Raw genomic sequence first — 26,660 nt, 5'->3', positions numbered from 1 at the left:
AGTTTCCAGGGAGTAAGCCAGGGGAGGTGAGAGGGCTGCAGAGGGGGAGTAGGGGGCAAAAGAGGAAAGTGGAGGTGCTGGGAGGATTTTGTGAGATATGTGAAATGAATTTCTGTTGAAGTGCATTAAAAACTACATCTTCAAACTTTTACCCACTGGAACATGGCAGAAGGAGCTTGAGCGAACGTATGCAAATACAGATGCAAACGCGCAGTGAGAAACTAAATGAAAAATATGCGCAAATAAACGTACACACTTTCTACAAATATGTATGAGTGAGAGTTGTGGTCTCATTATAGCGTTGGAACAGCAGCACACCTTAATGATGCCTATCTTTCTTAGTGCATCTGCCTCTGACATGATTTCACATCGACTGCGGGGCCAGCAGGGTTCAAGTCAGGACAGAACACTACTCATACTCTGACCATATATCACACATATCATCCTTTACCAGAGAGTGACTAATTGACCACCGCCCATGATATCAGGTCCACATCTAAGTCAGGTTGTCAGCTCAGCCAAACCAAAGTCTGGCCCTTGTCCCATATTTTACCCTCCCCTCCTTTTTTCGGGGTTCTGTCTCAGTGGGCACTTTTGAAGAGATTTGAATAGCTTCTTATTTCCTATTCTCTCTCGCTTAAGCATGAGTCTACACCTACTTTGCTCAAGCATGAAACCATACCTAAATATAAATCATTCCCCTTTCTTTTTCTGTCATTCTGATAGGCCTTCCACAGGCCTTTGAATTTCTTCTCTTTATTTTCTCCACCACTCCAATTCCCTTTTTCTGTCTCTCATATTCTCCTTTTCTTGCTCTCCACCTTACACAAACACAAGTATAATAAATTGTGGCAGTGGTAATTACATAGAACCCACCGGTAAATTTCACTTCCATTTACATTTAGATTAAAGAATATTTCATTCCCATCAATCTGCAGTGAAAGACCAATGTGTGCATGACTTTGCCCATATGCAGACGCAACTGTTCATGGCATTTTATATTCTCACTGATGCAAACTCTTGGAAATCAACGTTGGGTGAGAGTACAAATGCTTGCACTCAAACTGTGCAAGTGCATAGTTTATGCGCACACATTTAGGTACTGTAATTGGGAACACACACGCTCATGCTCACAGATAATAATAAATACAGTCAGCGGTAAAGAAAAAATTCCCACACAGATAATTGTATACATATTTGTATCCTAATTTCATACTAATATATGTCAATTTGAATACACTGTAGGGAAATTTGATTGATAATGGGGCAATATTGTATTATCTATAATTTACTATCATGTGACAGCCTCAGAGACAAATTCAGCTTAATAATAGAGTTTAGAGTTTCTTTTTAGCATTTATCAAGTAAGTAAGCAAGCAAGCAACAAAGATGCCAATTACACTAATAACAAACGATCGATGTGAATCAAATGTGAATGACATGTGATCTTCACCTTGACATCACCTTAACAGTCAATAAATGTGGTCATGAATTTAGATTAGTGTTTCGGAAAAAGAAACAAGACAACTGTGAATTCAGAATACCAAGTTAACGGAGAAGAAGGTTTGGTTACTGCACGTGTGATGCTGAGCCATGGTGAGGCAGAATCATCTGTGGATCAGCATCAAGCTGAAGGGTGAAGAGCAAAAGTTGCATCCAGAATGAAGAAGTTTTCATACTCAGTTTCTGTGAAACAGAAAATGTTCATGCAGCCCTTTAAAAAAAGCTTTGTACAACCTTAAAAGAAGATATTTTTGACAGTTTGCTGGTGTTGAATGTTCAGCTGTGTGTTGACACGGTCTCACAATCATCCCTGGTGCAAATGTACATGTTTGCAACAATGTAGCTTAACAAACTACAAGACCTCTGCAATAATGTCCTCTGGACAAACGAGAAAGTGGTGCTCTTTGACCAAAATGAAATCTTTGATGAAAACCAAGCAGAGCACATCAGCACAAACAACTCTTACCTACTGTCGAGCAAAATGGTGGAAGTTGATGATTTCTACTTGTTTTGCAGCCATGAACTCTTCTGTATTCCAAACTATTCTAAAGTCAAATGTGCAAACGTCTGTCTGACAGCTAAAAATTGCTCCATATTGCTTCAGTTTATTGCTGCTAAAGGTGGTTCTGAAAGTTATTAAATCATGAGGCATACTTATGTGGACTCTGTGCACTCCTGTGAAAGTCTTGTTTTTCACAGGACTGTGAATGCAAAAAAAGCATCTGACAATCATACTGATCTTTCTACGCAGGTGGCAGTATTGACTTCTTCTTTCCTGCCCAATAAAGAGTCAAAGGTGCTTCGTACAAATGTGGCTTTTGGGGTTACTTCTAATGAAACTATAAAAGAAACTGGACCTTAGATTAATAGTTATACTGGGGACATGTTGGGCTCTTATTACTACTATTACTACTACTATTACCATTTTGATTCCTATGAAACCAAACATCACAGGCTTATATTTAACCATTTCCAAATTATTCAATTTAGAATAATAAAAGGAGAGCAAGTACTGAAAATCAACATCTCTCTCTGTCTGTAGCAAAGGAAATTGGGGCCCAGAGAGAGACAGCTCAAAGATATTTTTAAATATGGCCACTTTTTTGTTGTAAAGTTCAATGTGTTTCAGTCTTATTAATGAAATTCGTAAAAGTTTTGCTTCAAGAAAAGGTGCTTCTTCTTTTCTTTGTCCAGTCTTTGTTAATCCAAAGGTTATTGATGGTCATATATCTGTGCCAGAGGATGGCCTGTCCCTGGATTTTGGAGGTTAGGTTATTATCATAGCCTCCATGCTCACTTTTAAGGTGAATTGAAAGGGTCTTTGCTTGAGAGTGACAGCTGCACAAAAGCCTAGAAAAATAAATAAATAAACAAAGCAAATTCAAAAAGTATTCAGGACATTATCACCGGTAATATTTCATCAGTACATCATTATTGAAATGCCCCTAACTCTATTTAATACTGTTTCTTCCATATGAACATTTATATATTAATTTAAACCCTCTCCACAATTGCATGAAATGCCTACAGCTTCATTTAGCGGTCTGTCACAATTCTGCAATTTAGATCAGAAAGTATCGGTCTATTAAGAGCATGGAGAACATCTTCTATTAAGATGTCTTTGTGTTTATCTGAATTTCTTCTGGGTGCTGCAAGCGATTACCAACAACATACAGTGCTATCAGAGCGACTCACAGATGATGGTGTGTCTCAGATAATAGCTCAGGTATGTCGTGTTCATAAACTGAGTGCGGCATTGGAAAAGAGCTTCGGCTTGCCTTGAACTGTGCAATATTTAGCTGTTAAAAGAAATCACCCTTAACCACCCCCTCTATGGAACTCTGGTCTTGTTTATACGAGTGGTACAGAAATGCTTCTGTCAGAATATTTATCTGCCTCCACACGTACACAAATTTTTTGCTCAGTATTTTCACACTGATGCCACGGTGGGTGTTTAGAGGAAACCCACTTCTGGTGTCCCACACACACAGACATACCACGGGCACACAGGCGCACACTTAACCAACACTGGATCATAATGCATTCAGAAGCAATCTCATCCGCTGTGCATAAAAGACAGCAATATGCGCCCAAAAGCTAACTGTAATATTTCAAAGGTTTATAAGGAGAGAAGAGAGCGAGGAGGGGAAAAAAGACCCAGAGGCAGCAACAGGGGGAAATAGATACCACCACGAATTTGCCTTCCCCCTCTGCTTCTCTCTCTCTCTCTGTTTCTGTCTCCCTCACTGTCTGCTACTTGCTCCAACTCCCCCACCCGCCTCCCTCCTCTCAGTATTACTGCATCATTTCCAACAGTAATGAGTGTACCAGGAGCAGGGAGAGAGCAAGGGAGAGGGGAGGTACTTCAGGGGAATTAGAGTGTTTAAAATATACACATTGGCTTTCCTCTTGTGGGTGATCAGTGCAAATAGTCCCCCCCCTTCCTGCACATATGCCCAGTATTACCAGCAGGTAGTGAATCAGTGCACAACACCTCTGCATACTGTGCACCGTCTGATCCCCAGCATTACTGTTAACATTATTAATAACCGCAAAGAAGCTTGTTTATCAGACACCATTTTTAAGGGTTTGTATCACTGTGTTGCACTACATTATTGTTTAGGTTACACTTATTACTGCTGTTTTGCTTTCACTGGCACTCCAAGACGTAGAAAATGCATTACTTAGCAGTGCTTAAGTGTGTAAGACATTAACTAAACCTTTTGCTAGAAGACAGCATGAAGGTAATTTCCTGTGTGAAATTGGTTTCTTTTTTCGCGTGTCAAGGAAAAAGTATTCCCAGGCGGTAAAGTGGTTTAAAAAAAACAAATAAAGGAAAACACCGGTGGAAAAAGTAATCAAATCCTTTACTTAAGTTAAAGTATGGATCTTTATTGAAAATATCTGATTACAAATAAAAGTCCTGCATGGCAAAAAAAAAAACCACTACTCGAGTGAAAGAAAATAAGTGAAAGCAAAATGTAGTTAAAATATTAAAGCAAAAGAACTATTCTGGTGCCTGTGAGTGGTACATTATTTTACTGAAATGACATCATTGGATTATTAATGGAGGAAGCATTAGTGTGTAAGCAGCCTGTTTAATTTCTAGCTGCTGGAGATAAAATTAGTTTGAGCTGCTTTATAAACAGATTTATTTATTTATTTGAATACCAGATAAATCTAAGAAGTTGGGAGGACTAATGGGAGAGGAGAGCAGAGGCACAAAATCTGTTTTCATTTTATGGACTTTATGTCCAGTCCTTGATATTTTAATTAGATATCTGACCATTCAACCTTTTATTGAAACAAAACCATGCAAAAAGCTGAAAGGGCAAAACAAAACAGCATTTGGTGAACCAACTCACAGACATCTGAAATGTGGCTTTCACTAACTACACACTGCTTCTTTGTACAATGTCAGAAGCCAAAAAGGTGGGAAACTGAGTTTAACCATGTGTTGTTTTGTATTTTAAAAAGTTGTTATAGCATCTATTATGTAAAAATGTCTATAGGGGCTAAAACAGACTAATAAAAGACATGCAGATTTCTCTTAGTAGAAGGAAGAAGTAGCATAAAAGAGTATAAATAAAAAGCACAAGTACCTCAAAACTGTACTAGAGAAACATAATTGGGTAAATTTATATTGTTACTTCCCAACTCTAGAAAGATCACACACTCTGGTTCATTCAGATTGGCATTAGACACATGTGAATGAACCAAGTGCGAATATCTGCTGGCATTTATGGTCATGTGAAAAAGAAAAATTTTCACATGACTGAGGAAAAAACGAAGGACATCCAAAGGAACTAAGGGGGTAAGTTGTGTCCAGGTGCTGATAACCATTAACTGATAATTAGCAAGTGTATCCACCTCTATAAAAGCAGAAGATTTGGCAGTTTGCTGGTCTGGACATAAGCTCACAATCATCCCAGGAGTGGATGTCTTAGCAGATTCATCCCAAGGTCAGACTGTGCAATGCTCAGAGAATCTTTAAAAAAAATAATCCAAAACCTACGTCTCTCTACAGGCTTCAGTTAGCGTGTTGAATGTTAAAGTTTGTGACAAGAAGACTGAACAAATATGGGTTGTTTGGAAGGGTTTCAAAAGGAAAGCATCTTCTCTCTAAAGAGAACATGGCAGCACAGCTTAGGTTTGCAAAGTTTCATCTGAAGGAAAACACAAGACTTCTGGAACAGTGTCCTGGACCCTGACAGTTGGTATGAGGTGCTTGTGCTGATATGCTGTCAGTGTGATAAAAGGCCAGTTTAGGACTGATTAATGTCAAACTTAGATATGTTTGGTACCAAACCAGGAAGCATTTAAATTTGGGGGGTGTTTTAGGTTTTTCCTTATCCAATGTTACAAACATCCACTATGAAGGACACTTAAAAATAAAAGCCTTATATCACAAATATATTTTACTTTTTTTTTCACATCGTTTTTCTGTGCAATCACACAGCTGAGTGGATCGGTAGATAGGTATACTGGACACGTTTTGCCGTTCTGATTTTTTTCCTGTGCTGATTGCAGGAAGCTACGTGCTGAAATGCATCAGTCAATTAAAAAACTTCAAGTGCTGATGGAACGAATGGCTGGAAAAAAGGAAAGAATTAAAGTGTTGAAATGGCCCAGTCAAAGTCCGCACCTCAACCTGATTGAAATGGGACCTTAAGAGAGCTGTGCTTAAACAAATGCCCACAAACCTCAACTGAACTGGAGCAACATTGTTAAAAAAAAAAGATCAGGCCAAAATACCTCACAGTGCTGCCGAAGGTGACTCTACAAGCTGCTGAATCATGGGATGTATTTAGTTTTTCACAGGGCTGCACAGACTTCTGCAAAAACTTTATTTTTCACATGACTGTATGTGTTCCTGGAGCCCAGTCAGTTTTATTGTCATTAGGGGGTTGTGTTAGTATTATGAGCAGAGGCAGCTGCAGGAGAAAATTGCGACAGCAGCATGATATTTGAATTTAGACTGCAGAGGAGTTAGGGAGCAGGTATTCTCATAGGGTTATTTTGCAGCCACATACTTACATACATGTTCAAACACTTACTGTTGACCCCAGGATGTTCAGAAAATAAATTGTTCACAGGGTTAGCCTCACAGCAGGAAATGAGATTCATTTGAATGAGCAGAGGAAACACTGCTGCGATAAGGAATGTGCATGCAAACTTGAACACTGGTGGAAAAAATTCACGATTAGCCAACACTTCAGAAATATTGCCTACATGAGCCCAAGTACATACTCCTTTAAAAAAGGAAAAAGCTTAGGCAGACACAGACATGATTTATATCATATAATGATTTTACTGTCACCATGAATCACCAAGTTTATAAGAACAGACGTGCGCAAGACTTTATACGAAGTATTACACAAACTGAAACACGATTTCTGATAGATGTCGTTCATAAAGAGATAGAAAAATGTGAATTTAATAATTGAAAACCTTGACATAACTTAGATGCGGTATGTGCAAGCCGCCTGTAAGTAAAGAGAGAATCAATAAGGTTTAATTTAAGTTTTGCTTTGGAAAGATTTTTGAATAAAAGTTGTGCCATAAAGAAGTCCCAAGGTTAGGTCTGTATCACAGAATGTATGGCCTCCCATTCCTTATTATGTTGATGCATGCATCAGATTAAAAACAGAGGTGGGCTGTTGTAACCAAAGATGAACCAAAATAGATTGTTTGCTTGTCTGCTGTTACTTAATAACACAAACAGACACCCACAGAAGCAAATCTCTGCATGTGATACAGGCTTGCACTGGGTGGGTAAATGTAATTACCGATCTATCAGCCAGCCATGCCGCAAGCACTCAATTGACCATTATGGAGTTCCAGAGGACCAAAGAGCAACATCACACTCTCTCGGACTATAATGAACTTAAACCAAAACCCAAGTGCATCTGAGACCAGTTCATGTAATGATGCTCACACATGTTCGGGAGGGCTGAGAAGTGCTAGAAAACTGGCCTCTACGACTAGAAAGAAACTTATTAAAGAGGAAAATGAGTCGAGTGCAGAGCCGCAACAGTTTGACAAAGAGTAAGAGGCTGCTGCGGACATAATGTTTGCAAAAGCTCCAAGACCACAAGGATCAACCACAGTTGTGTGCTACAAATATGTGGAAGCCCAAATGTCTCACAAAGAGTAGATTTTGCTGCTGCTTTTAAACTGAAAGTGAAAACGGATTTTTGTGTTGTTCGGATTTCGTCATTTGTCGTCCTTAAAGCTTTACTTACCCCTGCGTTAATAACAGCAGCAACGGCAACAATATAAACGATGAGCATCTGAATCTGTCGGTTTTATCATTTATTGCAAAGTAGAAGTTGCTTAAACTTCGTCGTGGGTGTATATTACCATTCACCCACACAGAAAACACGAAAAGCGAGCAAAGTGGACTTCACTTTTTTTAAACGCGTCCTTTGGTGTCCCCTTTAGTGTTTACCTCTAAAATCCAGAGCTGTCTGCAGCGCTCAGGGTTGACGTTGAGCACAAAAGGCACCCTAATCCCAGGCTGAATATGCATGACGCGCCGTGCACTGCTGTGGGTGTTCGCGGTTTAATTTCAGCACCGCGTTAAGGAACAGCGCCATACGCCGCTGAGACACACCGTGAGCCTCAGCTGCTGCTCGTTCCAGAGCTGCTCTTTGACGGCAACCGGCGCAGTTTGACAGGCCGAGCCGGGGAAATACGCTTTTATCTGTAATCAAATCATCAGCCCCGAGATTGCAAGTGAGAGAGATTTCCTCTCCCCCACCAGACGATGCCAGGATCTTATAAAACCATGACGCTTTAACTTTCGTGCCTTCAGTGTGTGTGTGTGTGTGTGTGTGTGTGTGTGGGGGGGGGGGGGGGGGGGGACATGAGAGGGAGAGATGGACGTAAACACGGGCTGCCATCGGTGGGTTTAAATCACATGCAAGGATATACAGTTCAAAATAGATTCTCCCATTTCCTTGTTGATGCGCACAACAAGAATTAAAGAAAAGGGAAGAAAAGCTGGAAAAAAGAGAAAGTGCGGGGGGGTCTTCAGTTCGGAGTTACTCAAGCACAGCATGCACTGAAGTGATCAACGTCCATCCCAGACCCACGCGGACACGGACTGCATATTATAGTCTACAGCAGACAGAAATCCAATCCGGTGCAGCCCCCTAGGAGAGAAAGCAGGCACACACGCACGCACATACAGATCGCGGGGGTGAGGAGGGGGGAGAGAAGAAGAGAGAGTGTGTGTGTGTGTGTTTCTGAGAAAGAATCTGAGCCACTTCCACCTGCCTGCGCTGGAGAACGATAATAACAACTAGCTCTGCTCTGGATGGATTTACCGTCCCTCCCTCCAAGCACCGCGGAATTTCATTCACAAGACAGGTGACTGTAAACCACTCTGCCAATAAATATAGAGCAGAAGGGAGGGAGGTGTGGGGGGGGGGGAAGAGAGACAAGGAGGTCAGATGTTTTCCCTTTCTTTCCTGTTGGAGGTGCGTGAAGAGAAGGCGCACCTGCGAGAGTGTCTGCTGCTCTCTTCTTTACTGAGAACTCAAATTGGGGTGCCGCTGTTGCTGTTTGGCTGAGGCTGCCTGCACTTTACAGACTCGACCAGTGGACAGGGGGGGGGGGAAGACGGGGAAGAGAGAGCGAGAGGAGGGGTGAGCGAGAGAGGGGGTGTGTGTGAAACAGAGACTGGATGGATCCCTCTCTTCCTCTGGCACTCCACAGGCGCTCATTCATTTATTTAAGCCTGGCCGACGACAGCATGCCAAACGCAGACTCCACCATCAGAGCTCGGTCAGTAGGCTCTAGCATCCTCATCTTTGAAACTGTCTCTCATTCTTTTTAATCTTTTTGTCTCTTCTGCGTTCACGCATTTACACGCACGCGCGCATCTAAGAAGCAGGTACAGTCTTAATAAACAGCAATTCTCCTCTCTTGTCTTTTTCTCGCGCAGACAGAGACTTTCCAACAGAGGACAGCAGGAGTGAGACCCCCCTCCTCTTCTCGCACCGCTCCGACAACGTTCCTACCTGCACAGCCTCCCAGCAGGACTTGACTTGGCGCCCATCGGACACCGCCGACACCCAGGACCAACGTGGGAAAAAAACATTTATGGGCCCCAAACCTCGCGAGGCCCCCGGGATGGCGTGCAGCGCGTGCTACTACCTGGTTATCAGCTCCACACACCTGAGTAATGGACACTTCAGGCGCGTCAAGGGAGTCTTCAGAGGACCTCTGTGTCCATCCGCAAACAGTGACTCACCGGTAGGACAGCATACAGGCTCTGACAGATTTCTCTAGATGTGTGTGGGTTTGAGCAATCAAGTTTGAAAGAGTTCAAGTGAAGTGTTTTTTTTTTTTCTCTATTTTAGGAGATATGGGATTTATAACGTATGTAAAGTTAAGTGATGTCATCGGAAGTCCAAGTATAGGGAGGTAAATGTGTGTGTGTTTGTGTGTGTAAACTGTGGGAGAAACACTCAAGTGCACAGCAGACTCAGTTGTGCTGTCATACGGTAATGAATAGGTGAATATTTCTGCACAGGATGATAATTAACTGAGCCTTAAGGAGATTTTTTTTATTTTATTTTTTTTATTTTTTATTTTGGGGGGGGGGGGGGGGGGGGGGGCAGGAGATGTGAATATTTTAAGCTTAGGGAAAAGGGAAAAAAATTGGTGTATCCAACCATGAAGCCATTGTCCCTCCTTGCCCCCTTCTCCCTCTCATGGCTATGGGAATTAAACGAATCAAATTACATTAGTTCTTTGAGGAGGAAATGAGTTGCCCTGACAAAAATAGGCCTAATTACCTGGGGAGTATTTGTACGTGTTTGTTTTTTCTCTCTGTGTGTGTGTGTGTGTGTGTGTGTGTGTGTGTGTGTGTGTGTGTGTGTAAGAAAGAAAGAGAGAAAAACCAGTCTAGGCTTGTAGAGTATAGTTTCCTGACCTTTCCACGCTGCTCATGATTCCTTTGAGCCAAGAAACTGGCATTCAGTTGTAAACTGTCTTTCAGTGTATTTGAGGGTCTGTGCATGTTTGTGTGCACACCTGTATAGATAAAGGAATATGTGTAGTAGAAAGGTTTTTTTTTTTTTTTTTTTTTTTTAAAGAGTAAGAGAGCACTGAAAACAAGGCATAGAGAGAAGCAAAAGAAATGGCAGCAAATGTAAATATGTATGTGATATTTTAGACCGTGTGAATTAGGGTGGTCTCAGCATCTCCATATCTCTCGGCGTGTGTAGCCTACGTTTTGCGTTTTGTGTGTTGTACATCCAGGAGCTGCTCCAAGGGTCTCTGGTAATCACACATTATTCATGAGCTCTTAATGTGAGACGAGACAAACTGGCGGAGCTGATGACAAGTTTGATGAGAAAGGAGGAAAGGAGCAGCTGGTATGTGTGTATAAGTGCGTGAGTGTGTGTGTGTATGTGTGTGTTCATACTGAAGTCATTACCAGTCTGTCATGTTCAGCCCGCGTTCACTGTGTGATGAGAATGAGCGAACAGTGTTGAGCAGACACAGTCAGACTGGCAGAGATGGTGCAAGGAGTATTCTTGCAAACTTTTAAACACACGGAAATGATTTCTGTGCGTCTGCCACACAGTTTAGATTCAGCATGCGCAGCACATGTTTCCATTTCTACAAATTAGGGCTTCTTCTGTTATATTTGATCATTTCTCAGAACCCTCTTATCTTCTTGTAAGATCATTAAACACTCAGTCTTTGTTGCTCCTGCAACAAGTTTAACCTCCTCCCAGAAATCACTCTAAATTCTCAAAGGAACTCTTACTTGAATTCATTTGAAGCTTAATGACTATTTTAGGCATGTCTATATTTTTAGACTAATGAATGCATAGGCTCCCGGGCAGCCATTCTTTTCCAAATTCGGCATGTTATGAAGAATCGTTGAGCTACTTGTCACTTGTTTGGGGTAAGTAATCCGTTAGAGTGTAGCATCTCTTTTAAAGATTTGTCAAACTTTCATCACACACATAGGATGAGCTTACAGTTGTTTCCCGCAGACCAAAGTCCGTTAGTATACTCATCCTTAGCATTGAGAAAGTAAGTTTGAAGCTGTTTAATACCAGATTATACATTGGGTGCAATTGGCCTAAGTATAAAGGATATATTGTATCCAGATATATGTTGTGTAATATCAGAGTAATTTAGAGGTTTCTGGAACAGTTCTGGTGCAGTTTTACCTTTTTCCAAGTTGTATGGAGGCGAGGAAAAACTCTAAAGAGGTCAAAGCTCCTGCAGTGGTTACGTTGTATATAGAACAACTTTACTGCGTGACTGACGCATATCAGCTCCCAGGCTTCATTTGGGTTATTATGATAAAGGTTTAAAGCTGAGACATATCAGATGGTGGCAAGGATGTGTTCAAAGTTGCTAACTAATCAGTTTTATATGAATTGATGGACACGTGGGTTATGCTGAGATTTCTGCTATATCATAAAGTAAGACTCAGAGTGAAAGTTAAAAGCAACATAATGTCTTTTACCTGCACCCAGGCACAGAGGCTCTGTCTGGGTGCCCAGTCACTCAGCAATAAAGACAAAGAGGTGCGCCTCTCTCCCCGAGCGACTGCAGAACAATATTGGAAACAGATTCGTCACGAGGTGGTTAATAAGATAAAAAAGTGGAAGTAAAATGTCATTAAAAAGTGCTTTGAGAGAGCGGCACTCAAGCTGAGATTGGATACATTTCCACATTTAAGAAACAGATATCACATCACAAAATCAATAAGTAATAAACAACAACCCATTTGATTCTCTTTTCAATAAAATGCTAATAAGCTGTAGGTTTATATGTGTATATACAACAAACCTAAGCCATTATGATATTGGGATTTTTCACCCTTTTGAAAATTCACATTAAAATAGAAACACACAGGTGCGATCCTGGCAAAATGCTACTTGATTTATACCATATGATAAAAGCAGAAACAATATGAAAACAGCAAAACTGCCATCGTCATTTTATTATTCACACCTGGGATTTACCTGATGTGATATGGCATCATGGCTTCAGCATAAAAGCCCCATGATTATAAATAGTTGAACTGTTACAGTGAACCATCAAATCAGATCTGACACTGAAAATTAGGAATCTCTACAGGCCATATTTCAAATCTGTAACCCTTCAAATATCATCAAAAAGAAGAAATCCCATCAAAGAAAACCATTCAAGCAAAAAACATGAGCAGCAGCTGCTCTGAAGATTCCCTTTCACCCTTAGTATACTGTAGATTCAAGCGTTCCTGACAAAAAAAAGAAGAAGAAAGAAAGAAAAAACATTGAATCCATAGCAGCTTACAGGCTTAACTGTAGCTGACCTCCATGTGAACAGAGACAAGTAAAAATAGAAGTTTGAATTTTACTGAATACATTTTGCAGACTACAAGCTCTGTTTTTCAGGTGTTATTCATGGTACGAAGGACATCATTTACCTCCAAGGCCATGTCCAAACTAATGAACATAAATCTACATGTGGAAAGTTCAGCAAAACGCTGGCCAAGCATGTTTAGAAGGTCAAAAAAAAAACCCTCGCTTTCAGATTTATCCATATTAGTTTAGACAAGGCTCGAGCCTGTCAGCATGATACAGAATCTGCGCTCGTGGTCAAGGAGTTCAAATGTGACTGCCTGCGTTAGGTGAAAGTTAGCCCTTCAGTCAGGAACCAGTGAATTGAACACATCTCTTCAAGGTGGTTAAACATGCTGAGCACCATCTTTTGCCCCCGTCCGTCCTGTTGTAGGGAATGCCACGCCAGGCAGAACAGCAGACGCTCTTTGATTTAGCTCAGATCAGTTGACTACAAAGGATTTTACAGCTGGGATTTGTCAGGAGTAACTTCTTGTGTCTTCACTTTGATAAGGCGGCATTAAGCAAACACTGGGTGTCAATCAATGGACACACTGCCCCCTTTTTTACCACAAAAAAAATAATCTTGTGTTTGTTAAAATCCTTTTGTTTTGTTGCTTAGTTAGCATCCACACAGTGTAGCATGGGAGATCTAGATTGGGATTTTATTTATTACTACTTTATTGCTACCAATTAGTCACTGCGATAGGCCCCTTGGATGTTTCTAACTTTCGGATCCTGCATGTATATTAGTGCTTAATCATCACTGATGAGTCACTCCTAAATCTCTTGTTAACACCTCAAAGGTTTTTTGGTTTTTTTGGTTTCGGCGTCAACATTGAGCGAGGACAGCAGGAGCGAAAAGGTGTGTGCAAAGAGGACAAAGTCATGCATGATGCTTCTCTCGGTTCCAATGGATCCAAACTGTCTTTCTCTCGCTTTCCTTTACACACACACACACATACACACACATTCACGGCTATAATATTCTACTAGAAGTGGGGGTGGACTGTGTGTATGCGTGTGTATGTGCATACTTACTGTTCATCCCCTGAAGACCACTTTGATGTATATTTCACTGCCGTTGCAGGAAACAGATCACTGGCTATCCAGCACGGTGTCAAAGTGAGTGCCAATGCGGCAGTGTGTGTGTGTGTGTGTGTGTTTGTGACTCCACATTTGCTCCCTCCTGTTTTCATTGATTCCACAGGGAGCTGAACAGTGTTTATGTAAATGAGGTGGCATTTAAACATATGCCCCGAACAATTACCTTGAAACAACTGTTTAGCTGCACAAAAACAGTGCCGTGTTCAGAGCGAGCCAAGTGGTTAGCTTTAAATGTTAAGCCATAATAAGGGGACAGAGGTGAGATGAGCCAGCCGGTTGGCTATTTAGCTTGCTAGTTTTCTCGTGGACGCTAATGCATTCCACAAGAATCTAACCCGGGGGCCTTAAATGATGATCATAATAGTAAGTGATCCAGCCTCAGTGTTAAAAGGACTCAGAAGAGAGGATCAAGGTGGTAATTGCGGTTCAGCAAATGTCAGAAAGAAAAAGAGTTAAACGTTAGCTTGAGATGAAGAAATGTCTGTGAGAAAAGCTCAAGAGCAGCTGTTGACTTGCTGTGTTGTCACCAGTGTTGGTCAAGTTACTTGAAAAAAATAATCGGTAACTAATTACTGATTACTTCCCCAAAAAAGTAATCCCGTTACTTTACTGATTACTTATTTTCAAAAGTAATTAATTACTTAGTTACTTAGTTACTTTTTAAAAACACGATTTACAACCTGAATAGGTGATAAAACGATAGATCTGTCAACCCAATTCTACTTTTTCTACATAATCCATCATACAAAATGTAATCAAATGGAAAAGTCTCTTTTTTTTAAACTTGTTTTATCCGTTTTAATCTTTTAACTTTATGCATCAAGCAAAAATTAAATTATATGCACCATTCTCTGACTTGAAGAAATTAGTTTAACATTTAAACCTATTTTCTGCACATTCCAGCACATAAAATAAAATATTTTTTGTGTTTACACTCAGTCTTTCAAATAGATGCAAGTAAAACAGAGCAGAAAGTAAATAAAATCAAAGACTAGCAGTCCTGTTGCTCTATTTTCACCTGTAAAGCAGGAGTGGGGTAGGCGGAGGTTTACCCTGGTGCAGGTGTGGCGCAGCGGTCAGTGGAAGAATCCGCGAGTTTCTCTGTGAATTTCCCATTACGTCGTTGCGCACTCGGAGCTTGTTTAGGGGTTTTTTTCGGTGTAAAAAGAAGTTTTCTTCCCCCGCACAACGGACATGTTTTTGTCACTTTTTATGGAATCAAACTCAAAGTAAGGTCAGTACTTCCACGCTTTAAACGCTGCACGCTCATACTCCTGCACTCGATGGCTGTATCCCAATTCAGGGTCTGCAGCCTTAAAGGCCGCATTTTAAGGCCGATTACGTCACAGCGACGCGACGAAGGCTGTCCCAATTCGAAGGCTGCTCGAAATGCGGCCCTCAAATGCGTCCTTCATTTCCCTGAATTTTAAGGACGTGGCGGTGTAGACTTCGTGGCCCAACATATCCCAGAATGCATAGCGCGGCGGTGGGTGTGGATAATTTTGCCGAAAAAAAAACGACGGATGAGGGGCGCCCGAAGAGTAAACTTTAAGTAAGTACTGAATATTATGTCACTTATTTATGTGCAAATGTTTAATAACGAAGAACATTAAAACATTACTGTTGGCGACATGTTGGCGACAAAGTTATGTGACATTAGTGACGTTTGTACTAACTTGGTTTTAAAGCCTTTACTTAAAAATATACGCCGTTCAATAGCTGACCTTAATCTTACAGAGAATGATCAAAGCTCATGTAGAAACAAACAAATGAACAAAAGATTTTCTCCTTCATTTCTGTCAAACAATGCTGTATGAAACGTTTCCAGCTGTTAGTATCATGGTTGCTAGGCAACCTGGGCAGCGCAACGGAGGCTAGACCTCCCATTTCACAAGCCTCGCACTTCCGGCCTTAGCGGTCTTTAAGTACGCGGCCCTTGAGGATCGTTGAGGCTGCTACTTTAAGGCTGCAGACCCTGAATTGGGATACAGCCGATATATTATCCATTGTTGCTCTGCACACAGCTGTTGTCACGAATGTCGCTGTCATGAGACATTCTCGCAAAAAAATCACGGTTTTAGTAACGCAGTAACGCAGCGTTCCTACGGGAAAGTAACGGTAATCTAATTACCGTTTTTGCAATAGTAATCCCTTACTTTACTCGTTACTTGAAAAAAGTAATCAGATTACATCTCTGGTCTGATTGCCCATCTCTGGTTGTCACAGCTGCGGAGTCAAGGCTCTCTTTGCTGCAGTCGCTCACACAAAGTCTAATGTTATTGCACACATACAGGTGCACACGCACCAAGTCAGCCATTAAGTGGCATTAGAGCCGTTTGAGAGTGAGCAGGTGAGTGCTGCTGAATGCGAAAGTTCTGTATGACTGGACCATTTCTGCTGACCACTGCAAAGTGCTCCCACTGATCACCGCTAATGTCCTCCATCACAGTTTACGCTCAACACTCTGGAGTGTGTGTGTGTGTGTGTGTGTGTGTGTGTGTGTGTGTGTGTTGGGGAGAAAGGTGGATAATTGGGACAGATGGGTGAGATAGGATGAAAAGAAGGAGGAGGGCGAGCAGGAGAAAGAGACAGTTGGCATCGATTTTAACACTCTCTCAAGCCTTTATTGACATTTCATTTAGCTAATGAATTCATTAGTGCTTCATAGCATAATAACCTCTACTTGATAACCAGGATGATTCCCCAGAGGAATAGTGCTGCCTATACTCTGCTGCTTCTCTATTTTCTGGCTCTTCCAGTTTGATTCTCAGCTTTCTTCATTTTATTTTTTTTATTAATCCACCTTAGCTTTTTTTTTCTTCTACCCTGCAAGTTTCTTCCCTGTTTGTTTGGAATGCATTGTGTAGCTTGTAAATGAACCCAGCGTCTGAGGTGACATAACCTGCCAGTCTCTTAACAACAGCGCAGCGCGCCCTCAGGAATGGAGAAATGAAGGAGATGCAAGATGTTTGAGCATCCTCAGCCTTTACTTATCTGTAGGTGCCTTTGTGCTTCTACTCCTGTGTGCGCGCTAGCTTTGTGGCGCTTGTTCATTGGAGACGGAGATGATCTTTATTTATTTTACTGACAAGTCTTTATTTGCGCATCTTTGACTTGCTACCTCCTGACAACGCCGGCACGCACACAGATGTACACACACGCACACACAGCCTTGACTTGAATGAATTCAACGACCATTTGAACTTCCACAAAAAAAGTATTTTTCAATCACAAAACGTTTGATGATTCACCCCTGAGAGCTTGTATTTTTACACATTTACAACCTTCCATTTGGACTAAAAGTTCTACCTGACCTCTTTATTATTTGGAAGAATTTATTAACTCCAGTTTGGGTCCGATGTCTATGGCTTCGAGGGCAAAGATGCCTGCAGGGCTGATTTAACCTGCAAGGGCTTTGTGTGGGAGTGTGTAGAGGGCAAAGAGTGGTTGAGCGTTTGGTAGTAGTTGTGGTAAAAGAATAGCGAGGGCCTCTCGTGCTGATTTAGCCACAGGATGAGCAAGCATCTTTAAAGCACAGATCTTGGGATTATACGCATGTTGTGGGAAAGACACGAATTCTGTAGACTCATACGTGCCTGCTCACAGGCACAGCAGATGGCCAAGCTCTCATTCTGTATATTACCTGGGGACAGATGTTTGTCTGTGTGGTCATTAGTGATCACAGCTTCAGATAATCACCTGGAGACACACCAGCACATAAACACACACTCACGTACAATTAGTGAGTGTTTGATAATTACTGGATGTTTGATGAACCATCTGGAACACCAGCTCAGGCGGAAACTGAAAGACACACTCATAACAAAATCATACACACAAATACCCAAATCATAGTAATCAAACGTGTATCGTTGAGCTTGTGCTAGAAAAAATATATATATGTGAAATAGCAAAAAATAAACTAAGACAGGTGAGAGAAGAGAAGATGAAAGCATTTTTGCTTCACAGTCATTAGGATGTCACGTCTCATTCTGGGTTCGGTCTTATCCTCTTTAATTCCCTTGACATGATTTTCTCTGCAGTATAAACTTTGCTCCCCGCCCACCCTCCCTTTTTTCTTTTAAACTATAATTTGCAGCTAGCTTTTGTCTTCCCCTCTAACCATTTCTCTAGCCACTACCTTTGCTCTCAGCCCCTTCTCCCTGACACACCTCTTATATCCATCTCCTATTGCTTCTCATCTCATCTCTGAAGCCCATTCATTTTTTAGCAGGTCAAAGGTTCATCTGTTTAGGCGTTTGAATTGTGTGTGTATGTGTGTGTGAGAGAGAGCGAGAGCGAGAAGGAGCGATAGGTATGCTGTGTGTGTGTTTGTGTGCATATCTGTGTACAGTATGCCTGTACGGGAGCGTGTGGGTGATGGGAGTAATATTGCAGTAGCAATATTGCTGAAAAATCCTTCAAGGAACGAAAGTGCAGAGAGGGTGCGCTTTATTTGATGGTCGGTTTCTCTGTTCTTCAATAACCTCCGTTTTACTCCTCTGCCTTTTATTCTGCCACTCTACCTGGATTCATTCTTTCATATAGGTGATGTAGCTGCAACTCGCTAAATACAGCCTGCATATTTGCATGTGCATTGCCTTACAGAAATTTGCACCTGCGCTCTTGATTACCTGCGTGCGTTTTGGCTGCTGACACGGAGGCCAGGGTTAAGAGCAGCTCAGACAAATTAATTATCTCTCCTCTGAAGAAGGGATGACTCACTGAAAGAGAGGCTGTGAACCAGCACCTCCCAGTTGAGCAGAAGCCCTGGAAATTCTCCCAGCTTAACGGGGACCAAGGGGCTCCTTCTGAATAAAGCAACTTGGATTTCTTTCACAGCTTGATCTTCACATCATATTTTTTTCTCCACTTTTCATGTGCATAAGGGTGATTTATAAAAATAACTACGACTGAAAGAAATCGAGCAGACACTTTGCATTTAGAGATCAAAGTGGCAGAGGAATTTTAATGCATATGAACAAGTTTTACTTCCCTGGATTCGTTGACATAAGATCAAGGCTTTCATGTTGTGCTTTGCTGTGCCTTGAACAGAATAGGCTGTTATGGTGCACTGCGATCTATGTGACTTATACTGGTGTACTGCTGGTACGCCAGTATAGTCATTTAGATGGCTCAAATCATACCACATATTAAATTAACGGAGTGACTTAGATTACTGTAAAACATATGAAAATTAAAGGTTTCTTCATTGTCTAGAAAATAGGGATGTGTTGCTCTGCTATCAAGTTGCTATGATGGCACATGTACAATAGATCTAGTACAACGTGGTTAGAAACCTTTACTTACTGAAAAAAGTCATTTTTGGGTTCAAGGATTCAGAACGTTGAAAAGGGTATTATTGAGCTATCACCTTTCTTTTAAAGTCTCTGTGAACCTGATAAAATCATAGTACAAGCAGGGCAAAAATACATGTAGTATTATCATAACGTCATATTAAAGTCCATGTGTGTTCATTCTTGTGTGCTCTCATGTTTATGTATTACAGCAGATAGGACCTACTAGGACATTCTGATAGTGCAGTCGGTCATGCATCAGTAACAGTGCATCGAATTATATCAGAGTTACCTCCACCAGCAGCGTGAGCCATGATGCAGACACTAATAATTCATGCCGTTTGCTTCAACCAGTCTTCATATCAGCAGTGATGGAGCAAACAACCCGCCGTAATTATCATGAGCAGCAGCATTCCTGTGTTTAGCAGATTGGAGATGCCAGGCGCTCAGCTTAGCATTGTACAGAAATGCCCTGGCTGCGTGCTGCAGGGATGGCAGGATCACAGTGGTCTACAAGCAGCCTCCAGCTATGCACTAGGCCTTGGCTAACGGCTTCATGGGCAGTGTGCCTGTTTCCTCTGTCTGATTGTGCATGTATGTTTGGCATGTTTGTGTTTCAGCATTTTTGGACAAGCCGCCCCTGGGGTGGGGGGGCTTTCTTACCCTTGCTGTGAGGTATATTCTTACCCTCTAGTACTGGATTAGTTTCAACAGTGAATGGGAAGACATGGAAACAGCAGGAGGGGAGGTGAATGGAGAGGGGAGGAGAGGAGATGAAGGGAAATCCTACAACGATGAGAAGAAATATGTTGGTGGATTGCGTGTGTGAGTGCGTGTGTGCCTGCATGGCGTGGGTGCTCATCAGTTCCCTAAGATTCCTCTGCCATATAACCCAGAGGCAAACTCAAACTCTGTAAGATCTATTTCTCTCTGCTTGTTTTTGTCTCCTTGTCTCTCTCCTCTCCACTTACCTATGCATTGTTATACGATTGTTTAGCTTGAGTGCAAAACATGGTTGTCTTTCAGGAAAGGCAACACATGTTCTGTGCAGTCCATGGGATTTTGAGCATATTGTCTTTAATCACTGGGTATTGTAGGGTTGCAGCTGTTGAGTGCTATTGTCATGTACAGTATAACCTTTATGAATCTGTATTCACAGCTCAAATGAACTTGGCTCTTCAAGGTATGACACAAATGAGGTTTTTTGGGGAGGTTTTTTTGCAGAAAGCATTAAAAATTGTATGAGCCGTGCCCATCAGAGAGCAAGTCAACATGTATGAACTTTGTGTATTTGGCTGTATGTGGGTGTGTGTTTGTGTTTATGCGCAAGAGTGTGAAAAATAGCAGCGTGTGATTTATGTAAATGAGTGTCATCGGCCGAGGAGAAGGCAGAATTCCCAGGCCTGATGAGTGGCTTAATGATTCATCAGCCTGGCTGAGGCAGGCATCAATAATGGATGACAGAGTGGGTCATGCAGGATTGCTCGCCCCTTGATTAAAGTGCTCCACAGCTAAATGCCTCACTTCCTCCCTCTTCTCACCCTACCTTCTATGAGGATAAATACAGAAGTGTGCGGTACATGCACACACACACACACACACACACACACTTGTGCATGTGGTCACACACCTCTTCCTCAATCTCTTTCTGTACAGCTTAATGTCATCTCACCTCTCACATGCTTAATAAGCTCTCATCCCCTCCTCATCTCCACACTCTGTTTCTTTGGTCTTAATCCAATCATAGTGAGTAAAAGAGGCAGAGAAAGGGGTAGAGAGCGAGAACAAGAGGGGGGAAAGAAGAAGATGGAAAGTGCAGGAGAAAAGAAGAGAAAAGCACAAATTAGGGCTTTATGATTTGTACAGAAATGGAAACCTTCTCTCTGGAGATAAGACGGGAACATAAATGTTCCTTCTTTACCCTCAACACACAGAGTGGAAGGAGCCATTCTGCCTCTGTCTCTTGCTGTAAGCTCTTTGTGGGTGTGACAGGACAAATCTCTGTCTATTAAGGGACATAAACCTCTAAACCCTGAGCTACACGGCCATACATACTAATGCAGCCGTACTGAGGGCTGGATACAAGTTAGGAATGATAGCACAGGACACCCAGAGAAAGAAATGAATGTGGCGAGCAGGATGTTGAAAGCAGAGAAGAGAGTCCTGGCGGGATTTCAATCCTGGCCAGCTCCAGGTCTTAACTGCTACAAAATCATATAGCACAGCAAAACCAGCTTTCAAAAAGTTGGACTGTTGTGCATGACAGAGCAATTCACTCAGCTGGTGTGTAAGTCTCCAGACAGTCTCCAATTTCAGCCTCTGATCTGTAGTATCTCTAGCCATCCATGCACTCGCACTGTAGTGTGCCAAAGAAAAGATCACTCACTTATTGGACACACTCGTGTTATCCTCTGATAGCACAAATGAGCCAACACACGTACGGCGAAATGCTCACCTACATGAAAACTTCAAAAGAATCTGGAAGCACAATGTCTGAAAGAAAGCAATCATTCCTCAGCGACTCTTTCCTCGCGCGTACTCGCCACTCATCTTTGCAAGTTTCTGACTTGCGAGACTTAGTCGAGCATTAAGAGTAGTGCGTAATCTTCGATCATATTAATCCTCTTCTGTCACTTTCCAAACTGATTACCTTCATCTCCTTAACTTGTCTTTCACTCTAATCTGTATCATCGCACTCTGACAGATTACAGCCCTTGTTTGATCCCTTTAACAGATCCTCCTCAATCCCCTTTGAAGCAGTCAGTCAGCTGCCTTGTCTGGTGTGTGATTGACAGCACACGAGTATAAAGAAAACGTGGGTGTGTGTGTCTGCTTTATGTTTGCAGGTCTAATAACTTAACAGTGCTGTATATCCATTTATCCATGCAGAGTCTTCAGTTGTGTCTGTAATTTAAATGTCAAGAGTGTATCGTCCATATATTTCTACTTTTTTTTCTTTCTGCTATCTGGGAGGAGAAAAAAAAATAATATTGGAAGTGACATTTAGCAAGAGAGGAGAAAAGCCTAATAAGCCCAAGGTTTGAAAGACATATGACTGACAAGTGTTTTTAGTGCATAAAGAAGAACCAATAAGGAGGAAAAAATTTGGAGGAAGAAAAAATATAAATTAAAAAAACTGACAGAAATGGTGGGTGGAGCAATCAGAGAGAAAACAGTGAAAGAATAAGAGATCATCACATCTCACCAGTCTATCCTTCTAAAGCTCTTCTGATATCATTTTCACCCCTCAGAGCAGCTTTGGAGAGAATCAAAGAGGAAAACAAGAGTTGCCAAAAAAAGAGACGGCACACAAAGCATTGACAATATACGCATTTAGAAACAGCAGAGACGACGGGTAAAGTTCAGCTCACCCACCATTGTTCTCACCATCCTTTGTCTCCCTGTAATTGGTATATGATTTTTGCTTTGATGTGCAGTGAAAGAACAGGAAGGGAATCTTTGTTTTTTTCACAGAAACAAATGCAAGTCCTTGAAGAGCACAGCGAGTAAGTGAGAGGTAGGATCATAAAAAATACATTCAAAGCCACAGTGGAGACCACAGTTTGTAGAACACCTGGGTATTCCAGGAATTTACATGCAGGCGTTCACACTTTTGTGTTTGTGTCTCCCAAAGAGCACAAATTGAATTCACAAAAATCCTAGAAAGCACCTATGGGTTATGTTTGTTCAAGTGGCGAAAATGTCTTAAGATGTCCTCTGCTTTTTGTGTCTGTAAGCTATGCTCTACCCGAGTGAATCAGTTTAACTCATGCCGCACAAGCCAGAGGCTAAGTTCACATTGTATTCAGGATGGTATGAACACAGAGAGATTGAGTGAGGAGGGTGGCGATGTTGAGAGGTGGACAGATTTTAAATGTGGGCACAGAATAGGATTGATCAATGGTAGAGCGCTTGAATAACTCCGTGAAAACAAGGTAGCCCTGTTGAATAGGGAGGAGAAATAGAGAGAGACAGAGGGGATGAGGGCAGGGAGGGGTGGACACATCAGCAGTGGGAGCTTTTTGGCCTTGCATTGTGATGGACAGGGAATTAAATTTTGATTGCTTGCTGAGTGATCGTTTGGTTGGGCCTTGTGACTAATCATAGATTTATGGCTTCAACAGGAGAGCACTGCAATTTGTCGATGCTACAGACTCCCTACTGTAGCCCGACACAAAAGCAGTGCAGCTATTTTGAGGCTTTTGAATAAAATTCTTTTATTATTTTTTTCACTTCTTTTATGTTTGGGTGGTATTGCCTTAAAATCTATCAACAGAATATATATTCGTACAGATATGTTCAGACCAGTTTTTTTTACAGCTGTAACATTGTTTAGAAATGTGTGAAAGCCAAACATACAGATAGACTGAAAGTATTTACATAGTAACAAATTTTAGGCTTTCTGATGTGCATTTTAATAAAACATAGACTGCAAAACTAGAATACTTGCTTCCAACTAGCTTGAAAGTCAAAATTTGTTATGGCCACTTTTATTCTTCAACACAGCCTGAACTCTCTTAGACAAGCTTTTTTCATCATTTCTTTAAGTAGCTCTCAGGAATAGTTCTTCAGGCTTCTTGAAGGACTTTTAAAGCTTTTCTTTGGATGTTTGCTGTCTTTTGTTCTGTTCTTGGTCATTATGATCCCACACTGCTTCAATAATTTTGAGGTCCAATGCCAATCATGACTGCAAGTGTTCCACTGTGTGTGTTTTTATCCAGGTGTGCGTTTAGTGCAATGGCAGTGTGTTTTACATGATGCTGTCAACAATCAGGAGACTCTTTCTTTGACATTGCATGATAGATCAAAAGTTGACTGTATTTTTTGTTGATTATTCAGTCCAGTTCTGACATATGACATAGAAACTGAACATTTAACAGTATTTCCTGAAAACCATCTTTTGTCTGATCATTTCCTAATAACATTTACATTTACAATAATGGATTACACAGAGGTACGGAAAAGATTTCATCACAGCAGCTGTCTTTCTGAAAGAGCTGTAATTGAGTTTAAGGATATATTCATCCACTGTTATCTTCTTCAATGCCTTGCGCCAACACAATTCAGAGCAGCTATCTGAATGCTACTCCCACAGAGGTTGATTATCTTGTTAATATTTTTACTTCTTCACTGCATACCACTTTAGATACTGTAACTCCTCTGAAAAAGAGAAGTACCTGATTTCCTAGTGTAACTCTCAAACACTCACCTTAAAGCAGATAACTCGTAAGCTGGAGAAATCATTTCTTCACAAATAAAATTCTAACCATTAGAGAAAAACTTGCTCATAATCATCTCACAGATGTAACATTATGTACAGTTAACTTCAATAATTACTTCCTCCAAACCATCAACGTGTCTTTCAGACCTCATTCCTACAAGACTGCTCAAGGAAGTCCTGCCATTAATTAATGTTTCAATCGCAAATATGATCAACCTATCTCTAATAATCGGCTATGTACCACAGGCCTTCAAGGTGGCTGTAGTTAAACCTTTACTCAAAAAGCCATCTCTAGACCCAGGTGTCTTAGCTAATTATAGGCCAATCTCCAACCTTCCTTTCATATCAAAAATCCTTGAAAGAGTAGTTGTCAAACAGCTAACAGATCATCTGCAGAGGAATGGCTTATTTGTAGAGTTTCAGTCAGGTTTCAGAGCTCATCACAGCACAGAAACAGCTTTAGTGAAGGTTACAAATGATCTTCTTATGGCCTCTGACAGTGGACTCGTCTCTGTGCTTGTCCTGCTAGACCTTAGTGCAGCATTTGATACTGTTGACCATAATATTCTATTAGAACGATTAGAGCACGCTGTAGGTATTACAGGTACTGCACTGAAGTGGTTTAAATCATATATAATGAATAGACTTCAATTTATTCATGTAAATGGAGAGTCCTCTTCACACAATTATAGAATTCCACAGGGTTCCATGCTAGGACCAATTCTGTTTGCATTACACATGCTTCCCTTAAGCAGTATCATCAGAAGGCATAGCACACATTTTCACCGTTATGCAGATGACACACAACTTTGTCTACCCATGAAGCCAGATAACACACACCATTTAGTTAAACTGCAGGAATGTCTTAAAGACATAAAGACCTGGATGACCGCTAACATTCTGCTTCTTAATTCAGATAAAACTGAGGTTATTGTACTCTGCCCTGAAAATCTTAGAAATATGGTTCCTAGTCAGATGCTTACTCTGGATGGCATTACCTTGGTTTCCAGTAACACTGTGAGGAATCTTGGAGTTGTTTTTGACCAGGACATGTGCTTCTATATTCAACTTCAATATTCCTTCAATATTGAACAATTATGTAGGACTGCTTTCTTCCATTTGCATAATATATTCAAAATGAGAAATATCCTGTCTCAGAGTGATGCTGAAAAACTAGTTCATGCATTTATTACTTCTAGGCTGGACTACTGTAATTCATTATTATCAGGAAGTCCTAAAAAGCCTCCCATTGATCCAAAATGCAGCAAGAGTACTGAAAGGTACGAGAAACAGAGAGCGCATTTCTCCTATATTGGCTTCTCTTCATTGGCTCCCTGTTAAATCCAGAATTTACAATCCTGCTCCTCCTATACAAGTCTTGAAAAATCTTATTGACCTTATACTACCCTATCCACTCACCCCATTAGAGCTCTTTGCTCTCAGACCACAGGCTTACTTGTGGTTCCTAGAGTATTTAAAAGTAGAATGGGAGGCAGAGGCTTTAGTTTTTAGGCGCGTCTTCTGTGGAACCAGCTTCTAGTTTGGATTCAGGAGACAGACACCGTCTCTACTTTTAAGATTAGGCTTAAAACTTTCCTTTTTGATAAAGTATACAGTTAGGGCTGGATCAGGTAACCCTGAATTATCCCTAGTTACATCGCAACAGGTCTAGGCTGCTGGAGGATTCCAGTGATGCACTGAGTGCTTCTTCTTCAGTCACCTTTGTCATTCACTATGTGTTTATACACCTTTCTGTATTTAACTATTTGTTATATTCATTTCATAAATAATAACATATCATTGTTGGGGTTTTCTCTGTTTTCTTTGTATTATTGTAGGGTGCCGTAAAATACTTACCCTACTTACTTACCTTACAATATAAAGCGCCTTGAGGCAACTGTTGTTGTCATTTTGCACTATATAAATTTCATGTGTAATTTGTCGCCTTTTCTCCTCGTTTCCCTTCCTTAAGAATGGGTTCATCCACCGTCCACTGAGATAATTTCTGACGGTGTCAGATGGGCCAGATGCATCTCTCAGGTCCTGTGTCAGGTCTTTGCTGGATTTGTTTTTGTTTCTGAAGGACATGATTTTCAGATACTGTTTATCTGCATTAGATATTTTTTTAGGCCTCTCACTTTTTCTTTTGTCCTCCACTCATCCACTTTC

General features: G+C 41.1%; 1 protein-coding gene across 1 annotated transcript in view; it reads left to right on the top strand.

The window, feature by feature from the left end:
• Positions 1 to 8,498: 8,498 nt before the first annotated feature.
• Positions 8,499 to 26,660, top strand: part of znf804b (zinc finger protein 804B) — a 35,496-nt gene continuing 17,334 nt past the window's right edge. The window contains exons 1-2 of the mRNA XM_084943018.1: positions 8,499 to 8,877; positions 9,455 to 9,765. Of these exons, the coding sequence (XP_084799144.1) occupies positions 9,613 to 9,765 (153 nt within the window). The 5' untranslated portion in view covers positions 8,499 to 8,877; positions 9,455 to 9,612. The remainder of the gene's footprint in view (positions 8,878 to 9,454; positions 9,766 to 26,660) is intronic.

The sequence above is a fragment of the Perissodus microlepis genome, chromosome 11, assembly GCF_051167445.1.
Source record: "Perissodus microlepis isolate ML-2025 ecotype Zambia chromosome 11, ASM5116744v1, whole genome shotgun sequence".
Lineage (NCBI taxonomy): Eukaryota > Metazoa > Chordata > Actinopteri > Cichliformes > Cichlidae > Perissodus > Perissodus microlepis.
The sequence above is the reverse complement of the archived record's forward strand: the minus strand, read 5'-3'. Positions and strand labels throughout refer to the sequence as shown.